General features: G+C 40.2%; 1 protein-coding gene across 4 annotated transcripts in view; it reads left to right on the top strand.

Annotated features, from left to right (window-relative positions):
• The window catches only part of LDLRAD4 (low density lipoprotein receptor class A domain containing 4), a 273,802-nt gene that overhangs the window by 134,501 nt on the left and 126,118 nt on the right, over positions 1-13,183 (top strand). For all 4 annotated transcript variants that reach the window (XM_030967030.1, XM_030967023.1, XM_030967049.1 and 1 more), the window contains one exon: positions 211-351. In XM_030967030.1, coding sequence (XP_030822890.1) covers positions 211-351 — 141 coding nt within the window. The remainder of the gene's footprint in view (positions 1-210; positions 352-13,183) is intronic.

The raw sequence follows: 13,183 nt of genomic DNA, 5'->3' as shown, positions 1-13,183 counted from the left end.
GTTTGATTCTAGTGATCAGGAATGTGTCACATATATATTTGTACATGCAATACTGTAAGGACAAAATTGTTTGTGTTGGTGTTGAATTGCCAGAGACCCACCCACCATTATAGCATCTACTTGAAAAAGATTGTAATTTTAGCACTGAGGAAGGGTGGGCATCAGTTTTCTCACAAATTTTTCTTTTTGTTTTTTTTTTTTTCCTTTCAGAGTGCAAATTCACCTGCGCCAGTGGTAAATGCTTGTATCTTGGTTCACTGATTTGTAACCAACAGAATGACTGTGGAGATAACAGTGATGAAGAGAACTGCCTGCTTGTAACAGAGCATCCACCTCCAGGCATCTTCAGCTGTGAGTATTGGCTCCTTGTGTGCATCCATGTATGTCAAATATGTCTGGCTACTTCAGAAATCAGTCTTTTTGGAATCTTGATCTGCAGTATGATATCAAGGGAGTATGAGACAGAGAAAGTAAATAATATTTTTCTCAGAACTAGCAGGGATTTGTGACACACTTTCCCCATGACTCTAAACGTGTACATTTTTAGTTATTCCAAGGGATTTTGTGCTACAGACATTGTGGTTATAATCATATGGATCATATGTGGCCTCTGAGAAAGCATAATTAAATATTTGTTTTCCAAGGTTCTACAAAATATTCTGTGCTCTGTGTAAAAGTCTTTATAATATGCTATTAAGACTATAAAGAAAATTACATTTCTGTTCATAATTCTTATTAGTTTTATCGGTGCTGAGATCAGCATAATTTGGTAAGTTACTGACCTTTGATATATTTAAAACATCTTTAGTTGCTGTTCTTCAGCGCATAAATATTGCACACCAAGCGCCAGAGTTTATCACAGGAATTGCTTTCTTAGTGCTTTGCCCTCAGTCATGTACAGTGAAATCAAACTTTGCTTTTGCTTTTGTTTCTCGTGCAGTAATTTATTTTTAAACCACAATTCAGCTTTCTGGATGGGTGATACATTTTCCGGTAAGGTTTCTTATACATAGGTACAATAGAAGTATGTTATGTTACTTCTGCTTTCCAGACAGTTTTGTTCTGCCCATAGTGACATCCCTCAGTGTTCTATTTCACTTCTGGTTGTGACTATATCTTAGGAATATATGTTTTGTTATATTGCTATTAGTAATAGCAATTATGAGCAGCATGTATCTGTAATTTTTGTAATTAATGCATGGGGCTATAAGCAGGACAGAAGATGGAGTCAGGTGTTGGATATCTGTCCTCCTGTACCCTCTAGTCTCCAAGTGGATATGTTCCTAAATGCTCCACTCTAAATCATTTAAATCTTGTACTTTGTGTTACTTTGGTACCTCTGCAGTGATTTCAGTGGCTTTGAAATAATAACGACCTGAGTATTCTTTTAGGCTATTTCATTTTATTTTTGTTTTGTTTAGTTCTGAGTGGAACTCTCTCCCAAGTCCCAGACAAGACATAGGCTTTGGTGATGCCTATGTCTTGTCTGGTGATGTCCAAATCAAAATGTCACATTTGCCCATAACGTTGGCTTTTGAGTTGTAAAAAAGTTGCATTTTATTATTTCTTCATGCAAAACTTGTAAGTATATATGTAATGTTCAAATAGAGGAAATGTTTTTGACTGGGATCCTGTACAGCTCTTCTCTTAAACCAAGCTAGCCACAACTGTTTGTCCAAAAGTGGCCACAAAACTTGCAGTGGCAGCAGATGGAGGGAAGGGCTTTGGTGATGAGCAGCCGGTGGCGGCCCTGCACAGCTGCAGTGTGATGGTGGCACCCTGTGAGTTCCTAGGTGGAGCCTCTTAGGTGGAACTCCCAGACCCTTCTTCATCCTGAGGTCTGACAACGAGGGCGACGGTGGTTTTGCAGTATCCCTCTGTGCTGGTGGCAGTCATGCAGCAATCAAATATCATCTTGGCACCTTCTCCTCAAAAGCCCTTTGGACTCTATAAATGGTTACTTGCTTGACCCAGCATCTGCAAACTTTCTGGTCTTCCCCTAAGTCACATCTGTCCCCCTGGTCTTGCTGTAGATCATGAAGACAGGCCTGCCTGGACAGCTGGAGGGTCATCTCCCTAGCCTCCAGCAACATGAAGTTTGTGCCAACCAAACCCAACAAAATGTGTCTCTGAAAAACCTTCAGCAAAAGGTTCCCTACTGCTTTCCTGAGAATTGCAGTTGGTGTGTTTCATGATCTTGTCTCTGGAAAGTTGTGCAAGTTGGCAACAGTTTTCTTACTTTTCAGTGGACTTGGAGAAAGACAGTCAGCTTCCTCCTCCAAACAGCCTTTTAAACTGTGAAGGCTGCTACCACCCATCCATGGGTGTTAAAAAACCCCCAACAACCAAAACCCCCCAAGTTCATTCATATGAATTATGTTTCCTTAAATCTGTTAGAGTTCTTCCTTTTCTCTGACTGCTTCTAAAATATGGTGTCCAACAGGCCTACTACTTGAGATCTCCCAAGTGCTGAGGGAAGAGGGGTAATTACATAAACAGTCATTATTATTATTAAGTCTTTCAAGAACCGTATTTGCTGGTTTTGCAACAACATCGGAAATGAGGAGCTTGTAGAAGAAATACTGGATGTATTGCTAGGAGGATTTGGAAATGTTTAATTTTTTGCTCATCTTGTGGCAGATACAGCAGTTCATGATTTGTTGCATTTCAGGATATTGACAGGGACTGTACTGTTTCGTTGCAATAGGGACTGTGTGAAAAGTGCTGTTAAATAAAGGGACTTTGGTTTTAAGTAAAAAAACCCAAAACAAACAAATCCCAGTGAAACAGGATCCTAATGGTGAAACAAAGAGAAAAAGATCAAAGCCAGACAGAAAAACAATACAACCATAAACTGTATTTAAATTATATTTACCATGTTCTGGCTATTAAACAGACTACTACATGGTAGAAATCAGTGCCAGTTGGTAATAGGAAACAAGATTATTATGGGCACGTCAGTTGTGTTGGTTTATTCCAGCTTTGAAAAAACGCTTTTAGAATACTTGCTGAAGTGAGGTCCCCAGGCCTTAGAGGGATGACATGTTGAATTAAGAAATGTGTGCATGCCTTTTGCTCAATGATTTTAATGGGGATCCCTACCAGAGCACACCAGAGTGTATGCTCTTGAAATGTCCCAGCTGAGCAGGCTGCCTTTCAACACAGAAGTACATACATTCATTGCTCTCTCATTAGTAACAAGACAGTAATACAGCTCAATAAGAAGAAAATTAGTATTAAAAAAAAAATCACTTGAGGAATGTTAAACCAGGTATTTCTTTCTGGTCAGTGTTACACATAAGCTCTGTTCTTGCATCTTCTTGCTTGTGTGCAGTTCTTAAATGGGAAAGAAACTGTTGAAAGGAGTGACTTATTAGTTTGTGCTGGTTAACATCCAAGCAGGGTATCCTATTTCTCCCTGGAACTGCCCTTGTCTTTATCTACAGCACGTCATCGCTACAAGCAGTATGCCTTCCCCTCTGCTGTTTGTTCAAAGAATCCAGGAAACCTTCTATCCTCCTGTGATGGAAAAAATATTCAATGTCTAAATAAATAAATTTTCATATGAAAGTTGTGCTTTGGTTTATTTAAGCAGTACATACTGTGTTAGTAGTACCCCATATTTCCCAGCTGCTGAAGCATTTCTCATTTGTGTTCTTGCCAGCAGCCAAATCCAGAATGTCTTGTTGGAGCTTCTTGCTCAGTTTAGTGAAGTTGCATGGGCAATGGCATAGAAAGATTTTTTTTTTTTTGGTGGGTGACCTGCTCCCTGGATCTCATGATTATAGGAGATGCTATATAACTGTTAGAGGAGTTCACATCTCCCAGATTTGGTGTTCCTCTCTCCTTGCCATTCTTATATGGCTCCAGTGTGCTGTTAATTCGGTCTTTTAAATCATAGAATGGCTGGGGTTGGAGGGGACCCTAAAGATCATGTAGTTCCAACCCTCCTGCCATGGGCAGGGACACCTTCTACAGGAACAGGTTGCTTTAAAACCCCATCCAACCAGGCCTTGAAGACTCCTAAGGATGGGGCACTCACAGCTTCTCTGGGCAACCTTTTCCAGTGTCTTACCACTCTCAGAGTACAGGATTTCCTCCTGCTACCTAATCTAAAACCTGTTCTCCTTCAGGCCATTCCCCCTTGTCCTGTCACTACATGTCCTTGTAAAAATGTTGCTACTGAACTCAATGTCTCACGTGTGCAAAGGAAAACAAAAAGTGCATCCCTGAAGCCCTTTGGTAGTCTTAATTTTCCTTTGCTGACTTATAGGTAGGGCTGCCTTTTGCTGCTGTGTGGGCGATTCACTCTGTACAGCACAGAGAAATTGGAGGACAGCTGGGAAAATCCAAGGTGTGTTAGAGTCTGATTTTAGATTTCACAAGCTGCAGTCCAGCAAGTTGATCAAAATACATGCTAAGGCATTTAAGCTGTAACAGCTTGCTTGGTTTGCACTGGGGTGTGGGTTTGGTGATGCATGTTGAAGCACACCTCCCCTCCTCCATGAGGACACCCAGTGCTGCTGCATCTCTCCCTGCAGCTCGCCTTGAGCAGAGCCCATGGCAGCTTTCAGTAGGGCTACTTGTTTTTGTTTTCATCAGCTGTAAAGACGTATTGATTGAGATAATGGAGATGACTGTTCTTTTAAGACTACTTGGAGGTCAAGGGTGTATTTAACAGCACAAAACCGCGATAGGAAAAATGAGGCAAAGAGTAGGATTTTAAACATTGCAGACTTGGCCTTGGCAGCAGCTTGCCACTCCATGTGACCTGGAGAATTGGGACTCCAAAGAACTGAAACAATGTGCCTGCATCTAGAAGGACACAGTTCATTTGTTTGAGCATTGCCCTTTGTTTCACAACAAATGATCAGCCTGCCTTGTCCTGCTAAAAGTAAATTAGATTTTGAAATGGGAAGTGTAGTCTGTTGTCTGCAGACTGCAGTGTCCAAGTCATGTCTTATTGAGAAGGGTTGTGGTGGTGGAGATTTTAGGGTTTTTAATTGTTTGGTGGAAAACAGTGCAGGTAGTTGTCTTTGCTGTGATCTGTATGTGTTTGTGGGTATATCAAACACAAATATTGACATGCTTGAGAATTTACAGAAGAATAAAATAAGTGAGAACAAATCCTTCTTGTCATGTGCAAATTATGTCTACATCAAATTTCAAGTTGTCAGCATTGATGGAGGTGATGTGTCATGGCTGTTTTGGCATAGAAGAGTTTGCTGTAGGAGTGCATTTTCCTCTGCAAGGTAAAAAAACCCAAACAAATCAAATATATAGCTCTCCCTTTCACCACCCCCACCTACTGCTGTCAGCTCTGAGCTTTGTAGGGATCTGCAGGGGGTTGGAGAATGATTCTGTTTTAAAAACAAAAAGCTCAATCAAAGGAAAATATTTTGTTTAAAGAGACCTTTGGCATCCCCCTCTGACTGTGACACCGAATTTGCGCAGATAAAAACAACTGCCTAGATTTACATTTTGATTGTGCTTCTGCTTTCATGTGTGCCGGGCTGTCCCACTTCAGGTGAAATTTATCCATTTCTTTAAATATTTAGCAGTCTAGCGTTGATGTTAATGAAAGTCTGGCACTGCTATTTTGAGCATTGCAACAATGATAGTAATTTTCAGTGTCAGATTACTGCTTCTCGGAGGAAAAGGGAGATGGGAGGAGGGAAGAGCAGGGGAAAAAAAAATTTTTTTCGGCTCTAATAGAGTTTGTCATCAGCCTGGCTGTGCCAGACAGATGGATCATGAATACTGTCTAGACGCTCTCTGCCTGAGTGGAGCTGTGGTCTCTAAGGACAAGCAGTGAGACGCCGGCTTAAGTGACTGGGGAGAGGCAGGACGTGCTCCCCTCTCGCAGCGATAGCGAGCCGGGCTGAGCCTGCCGCCGGCCTGGGGGCCGCTCAATACCGGCCTCAGCCGAAACTTGGCTGCTGGGGGCTTTGGGGGGAAAGGAGAGGGATGTTGGTACGATAGTATTGATTCCAGCCGCGTCTGCCCAGGGACTGCGGGGGGGTTTAGCCGGGAGTGTGGATCTCGGGAGGGGGGTGCATTGCAGAGTCAGCATCTGGCCGTGCAGGGCACGCTGTAAAAGGGTGCCGGTCACCTGTATTTATCAGCTGCTTTAGCCACAACAGTGACTAAAGTATACGCTGGAAAATGCTGACTTCCTTGCTTATGTTTTCTTTATTTGGCCACTCGATCAGAAGGATTCATGTGTTTCCCTACCCGGGGCTCCCAGTGTCCCCGGCTGTTAAGATGAGGTTTCATGAGGCTGCCTTTGGAAAGGAGAAGCTGTGGTAAGCAGGTGAGACCCACAGCCTGGGGCGCATCTTGTGCTATTTATTGATCTCTCATGCTGTTACTTGTCCCTTCTCTGTCACTAAGCGCAGTTAATGATAAGGAAATTTCTAATGTAGATGGAGCGATAAATCTTTTTTGACCAGCAGAGTTTTAACAAAAACTCAGTTTGATACATATGCTAACTTATTTAAAATGAGGAGGTTCTGTGGGGTTCAGAATAAATCATAGTACTTTGGATTTTTGTTCTATGTGTATGTCATGAAATACTAGATCGATATTTTTGTTTAGAAAATCCAGTTGGTTTTCAGCCTATAGTGCAGTCCTGTTTCTTAAGTGCTATAATCAGGTTCTGTGCTTTGTTCTGTTCTTCCTTGCATATTTTTAAAGCACATTATGGAACGTTAGCAATTATATGATCTTGAAAATTTGAAAAAGAGCAAAACATTAAAGTGACTTTTGCATTTTATTTTGTTAAAATGTTGTGTTTAAGAAATACTGTATTCACTGGCTTTTAATAAATGAAATAGAATCCTGGTCCCATGAATGCTGTAACAAAACTGCAGTGGAAGTCAGTAATGTTGGAGTTGACCTATTCTTCCCCTAAGGCCTGACACTGTGAGTGACTTGGACAAGCCAGACACGCACACACTTGTATATGGCCAATAACAACCATGAAATGTGCTGCTACAAAATTAGGTATTTGCAACTGCTTATGAACAGGGCTAAAATGAGGTCCTGAATTTGTGAATTTCCATTTCACAAAGTTTACAGCTGAACATTAATCACATATTTATGGTTAAAGAGAGAAAGAAAAACTCACAATATTGTGCAGACGAAAATGTGGGAATCTCAGTAGCTCTGAAGTGCTATTTTGTTCATTCTCAAAGTATGTAAGTCAGTTGTATCACATTTAATCACGATCTAGAAAAAAATGTTCTTTAAAGTTATTTGTGTTTGCTTTCATGCACATTTCATTCACCATTCCTGTCAACTTTTAGGAAACTTCATCCATACTTCTCAGAACTATCATGTTGGGTGTGATTTCTCCTGTCCCCTTTTTTGGCTACTGATTTCTTAGAAATGCAAATTGTAAGCTCTCAAAGTGTGCTGTGTAATAAAATCTTCATTCAAAGACTGATTTTTATGTATCTTAGAAAGTGATCAAACTTCAGGTTGAAAATCTCAGACCAGTATTATCAGGCATGATGGGACCTTGTATCTTACAGATACACTTAAAGTCACCAGAGCTCCTCCTGGACCTTTGTGAGCCTGGGAAATGACCTCCCACACACTCTGAAGGCATCCTTTTTACACACTGGTTCTCCACCAGAAGTGCACGGTAGCAGAAACATTTCATCAAGGGGGTGTAAAACTCAAGTATGAAAGCCACAGTGCAGTCTCATAGCACAGGCAAGATCCTCCCCCTGGAAAGAGAATAAACTGAGAGACAATTATTTTGAGACATTATTTCACATACACCTAATAGGTGCTTGAACACGACATCAGAAATAATTTAGGTTGTAACTGGGCAACTTTTGTTACTTTTATTTTCAGTTCACATTAGTACATTAGTAAGTATTGCCCATTGCTGCCCTTCCCTGCTAGATTTTCATTTGCAGGGGTCACACTGTACGGTGCACTATGCAGCTAGGTTTGTGTAGCTGAACTGTAGATACAGTTCTGAAATCTTGCTGTGTGAATTTTACAGCCACAGCTTGCCCCATCATTCATTCAAGTCACGTTGGTTATTGCTGGTAAATACTCCTTAGGAGGAGCACTGCATTTGTACTGTTTGCACTTGGCTACTACAAGCCTGGAGGAGCCACTGGGAACTATTTCTTCTGTACAGCATTAGAAGCTGTTCAGGTGCTTAGGCAGAATGAAGATAAATTATATTTTCTTATAGTTGAAAGTGTTTTGTTAAGGTTTAATAAAAAATAATGTTTAAAAAAATCCTCACAAGAAAGGGACATGAAGTCAGACTAGATCACCTTCCTTCTCTAAGAATGTTGCAGACTGTGATGTTTGATTGCTTTTCATTCTGCAGATGTGTATCTGACCATTTATCTCCAGAAACGTCATCTCCCTGATGAAATTAACCACTTTAACTTTTCCTAAGCAGGCTCATTTTCTACTTCTGCTGTAAAGTAACAGCTTTAGAGATCAAGGTGAATTGGGAGTTTACTTGTAAGTTCTGGTATGAATACATGCACACTGAAATATTCCTGACTGAAGTTTCTATGTAAATTAACAGCATCATGCTCATGCTCGAAGAAATCCATGCTTGTCAGTGATCTCTAAAATGGTCTGTATTGTGAGTGAAATTATGTTTTTCCATATCATGTAGTGTTTAACCAAAGCATGTTGCTTTAGTCATTAGTGTGTAGCTATTTTTCTCAGACTGGAAAGCCTGAGAAACCCTTATGCTCTCCACAGTTTTGCAAGTGCTTGAAAGTGGCACAAGCCACTGTTGCCTCTTGTGGTTGCTCCTTCACTTTCTCTGGTGCAAGTGTTAGTGCAGGCACACAGGAGTTGGGTTGGAGACTGGTCTGGCTCTGATGAGCTCTGAGAAGCTTCCACTTTGCTTTGGCTGGTGTCATGTGCTTGGTTCTGTTCTCAGCTCAGCTGTGCAGACTCTTGTGCCTGCACAAAAGCAGAGGGAGATACAAGTAGCTCTGTTCAGTGGTGGCTTATCCTTGAATGGTTTAAGGTTTCTGTGCCTTAGTCCCTTGCCCCTCTAAAGTACGTGCTAATAGACCTTTCCCTGAATACAAGAGAGTTTGGGAATTAAGAACTAACAGTTGCTTTCCCCCTTTTCTGTAACTCTGAAAATCTCATTGTGTGTCACTCTTTGTAATAGAAAAATGAAACAGAAGAGTGAAGCGTCAGACTGGGTCTCTTGGGACTATCCATGAGCTTGGGCTCTTTTGGCCTGAACCCAGGCTAGTACAATGTAATATACCATTTTGGTATATTAGTTGGTTATCCAAGTGCAGCTTGGCTTAAGTCATGGGGCTTTATTGGAATAATACTAGCTAGTTAAATTACTGCATAGGAACAGCTCTCCTAGGTCAGATCAAAGGCCCAGCTAGCTCACCACCAAACCTAGCACTAGCCATTGTAGATGCTAAATAAAAGAGTAAAAGCGAATTAAATAGTTCTGCTTTTCCCAGTAAACCTGATTCCTTGGAGAAATGCTTCAGTACTTTGCATGAAGAGCATGGAGTTTATGTCCTCTGGAGAGAATTTAGCATATAGAAAGGGCAGAATTGGGGTAAAGAGAAAACGCCTCATTTCTGAAGTGTGAGAATAAGCGAAGATCCACCAACCCTTCACTACCCAGTAGATGTGTGGGCACCGTTGGCTTCTTCTCTATGCAGAGCATACTTTTCATCTTAAGGCATTCTGAATGTAGGACACAAGCTAGAAGGTGCTGAATTCATGTCAGCTGGAAAGACTATTTGCCTGGGTCTTTTCACTTATTTTGTGAGGAACATGGACTTTTAGTTTCTCTAAGTTTACTGGTTTTTTTCTGAGTGAGGTTGTGGGTTTTTTTAGTCAGGATTTGTGGACTCTGTGTCAGCTTTATAGTTAATGGTGAACCAAGTTCCTCTTGCAGGCTTAAATTTGTCTTGGCTGTTAAGCAAACGAATGCACTCAAAGCCTACTGCACATAGAAAACACAGTTGTCACCTGTGACTGTGTAGCACACAGGCATCAGATACCGTGGGTGTACACGTGTATCTTAGAGCAGGCTTGGGCTTATTTTTGTTTTCTATACATGCAGGTTGTATGCAAACCTAAGGAGTGAATACAGACTGGTTAGAGTTAAGAAAAATACCAGCAACATAGAAATATCTATAATCAGCTTCTACAAAAACACAAATTGGTATTTCTATCTTTGTTTAAAAACAACTGTTCTTTTAATTACAGGTTAAGGCTTAAAATCATGACTAAAAGAGGATTTCACATTCTATTTAGACCATAAATGAGACAGTGGAACCAATTCTTTATACTGAGTTAGTTAGGAACTAACAGAAAACAGATCAGGACAGTGAGTTGCTAAATCAGTTGTGTTTTGCATGTGTTAGATTACTTTTCTAACTTAACAATGCAGTCTAAGGTGCTAGAGATTTATTGAACACGGCATTGTCCAACCATACCTGATAAGATCACAGGTCTTTATCTTTCCTGCAGTATTGCTACAATGACAGTTTCTTCCTTCCTTCTCAGTTTCCTCCTTCTTCTTTCCTTCTGTTCAGTATCACTGTGTAATAGTTTCATGAAACCAAAACACATGAGGGATCTGGGTGGGGGGTAGAGATACTAGTGATGCATTATGTGAATACTGAGTCTGACACCTAGTAGCACCTTGATAGAAATAGAAAGCTGTGATCACAGTATTAAAATATGCTAACAAGCTGAAGGAGCTAATGGGCTTAATTTTTACAGTGCAGATGTTAATCCAGCACTTGGGCTGAATGCAATAACAAATGTGTGGGGGCTGATGGTGATGTTATTGTGTTCTTGGCAGCACAGTCCTCCAAAACAATCTTCCTTTCTTTGATATTTTACTAAGAGTTAGAATGTTCTTTTCTGTGGTCTAAGATAACAAATGTATAAACAAATTGGTATGACTAAGGCTGGTTGGGCTAGGACCATCTTTATACAAATAGGGGTTCTGTAAGAATCGGTGTACCCCTGTGTTTGGTGATGGGGATTGCTGTTCCAGTTCTTGGATAGTTCATGCTCCGCATCTCCTACTGAATTTCAGAAAGTTTTATTGTTGTTGGTTTCAAAACTGAGCTCATCGAGCTAGAATAAAATTTTGCTTTGAGAAACTGTAGAGCCACAGTCTGATACAAAGCTCAACTGCCAGTCTTTGCCAGAGAAGAGTCAATAGTCTCCTGGAGAACAGTCACAGTGGCCTGTATTCCACTCCAGTGCCTCAGCCTCACCACCCACCTCATGGCATTTCTAATGGTCACTCTCCTCCTTTGTGTTCAGGGCTTTGCAGCTAATGAGAATGATGCTGCTGTCCCGTGGAACCTTTCAGCTCTTTCAATAGGAAATGGTCTTGACTTACTTCCAGCAGATTTGGATATTCCTGAAGAAATCACCTTTTGTACCAGTCAAAGATTTGCTAGACATTGATGGGGATCATTATGTTGCAAACCTCTCCTTTTTTTTTCCCCTCACCCTAACAAAAGTACTGGCTTGTTTAATTACCAGCAGGAAAGTTGCACGTGGCTTTTGTTTGTAATCAGGTGCATCTCTCACTGAGAATACCTGTCACTTTTGATAGGCTATGACAAGGTGGGTGATCAGTCAGCTGGCCCTGAGTATTCAGGGCTGGTGGTGCTCCTCCAGCAAGTAAATGTGCTGCAGTGTAGAGCACAGATTTCAAACCATGTCCCCTTTTGACAAGCATCTTCGATAGTGTGCAAGGAAAATAAATTTCACTGATGTTAGAAAACTAAAGGAAGGACTGAAATTATATGGAAGGAAGGAATGGAAGACTTGTCAGTTAGTGAATAGGGCTTGCCACCAGTTCCAAGTTTGCTTGACATCTCTGCCACTAACTTCCTGTGCAATCCTGATGAAATAATTCTTTGTTTTCTTTCTGAATTTCCTTATGTTAAAAAGGCAGATAATGATTTTCATCTACTTTGCAGAAGTAATAAAAGAAGATGAAATTTTTATGTGGTTGAAAAACACGAAAAGGGATGTTAAGCTGTAATAGCCTCAGAAAATGGGTATTATGTACTGGAAAAAAATGCAATTATAAGCTGACAGAGAGAAGAAGAAAATTGAAAGTATGCGCTTTGTGTTGTACATTAATATTAACACATACTGTCCATTATTAATACATGTATATTTAATTTGTTATATGTGTGGCACAAGGAAATGGATATGCTAGATAGTTTCTAAGTAGGTACATAAAAATTTGGTACACAATTTGTGTTAAAATGTGAGTAGAGACAAAAGATGGGGAAAGAGTTTCATCAGTCAACTGTAATTCCACAATTGAAGCAGAATATTCTAAAACGTGGTGAATGTAATGCAATATAATGATGTTTGGTGGTGTGTAAGTGAAGTTTGAAAAAGAACTTTGGAACGATTTAATCAAATGAAGTCACCAGTCAACAGAATGATGAATGAAATTCAATCTTGATTAATGCAAGTAATTCATACTGGAGGGCAAAGTATTATACATTTTATTAGGTCCTAATTAATTGTGTAATTTAAGGAAAAGGACCACTAAAAAGCATCACTATGAAAGGCTGAATGAAGATCTCTTTAGAGAATAGAGTTGTGGTCAGATAAAGTATTTTGAGTCAATAAAAATAGGATGTGAAATGTTATGATGCTGCTACATAAATCAACATTTAACCTTTATTGAGAATGATGTATTGCTGCAGCACAGAAACATACTGTGGATGTTGAAAACATAGGAAAAAAACCAGAAAGAAACTGTGAACAGACCTGGATATGTATAAAGCCCAAATATTTTGGAATCATTTGCTTTTGAGTGTAGGTAAAGAGTGGGGAAATAAAAAGATACAGAGGACTCTGGTGTGGAACAGAGGTGGCTCAGACACTTGATGTGCGTCGTAAGATTAGAAGATCATTCAGTACAATTCAAAGCTGATACAAAAGAAATCTTTATGCTGTCTTTAGGCTGTATAGTTCATTACCATGCAATGCTTTTGAGGCCAGGATTTAGCAATACTTAAAGAAAGGAAGCCTCTCAATACCAAGTCCACTTCTTATCCAGGGGGTGGTTGTTGAGAAATGTATAAGGCTGAAGCTTCAGGCATTCAGTTAATTTCTAGCTACAAGATCATGTTGGGAGCTTGGGAAGATATTTTCT

The sequence above is a fragment of the Camarhynchus parvulus genome, chromosome 2 (assembly GCF_901933205.1).
Source record: "Camarhynchus parvulus chromosome 2, STF_HiC, whole genome shotgun sequence".
Lineage (NCBI taxonomy): Eukaryota > Metazoa > Chordata > Aves > Passeriformes > Thraupidae > Camarhynchus > Camarhynchus parvulus.
This window is presented reverse-complemented; position numbering and strand designations above follow the sequence as displayed.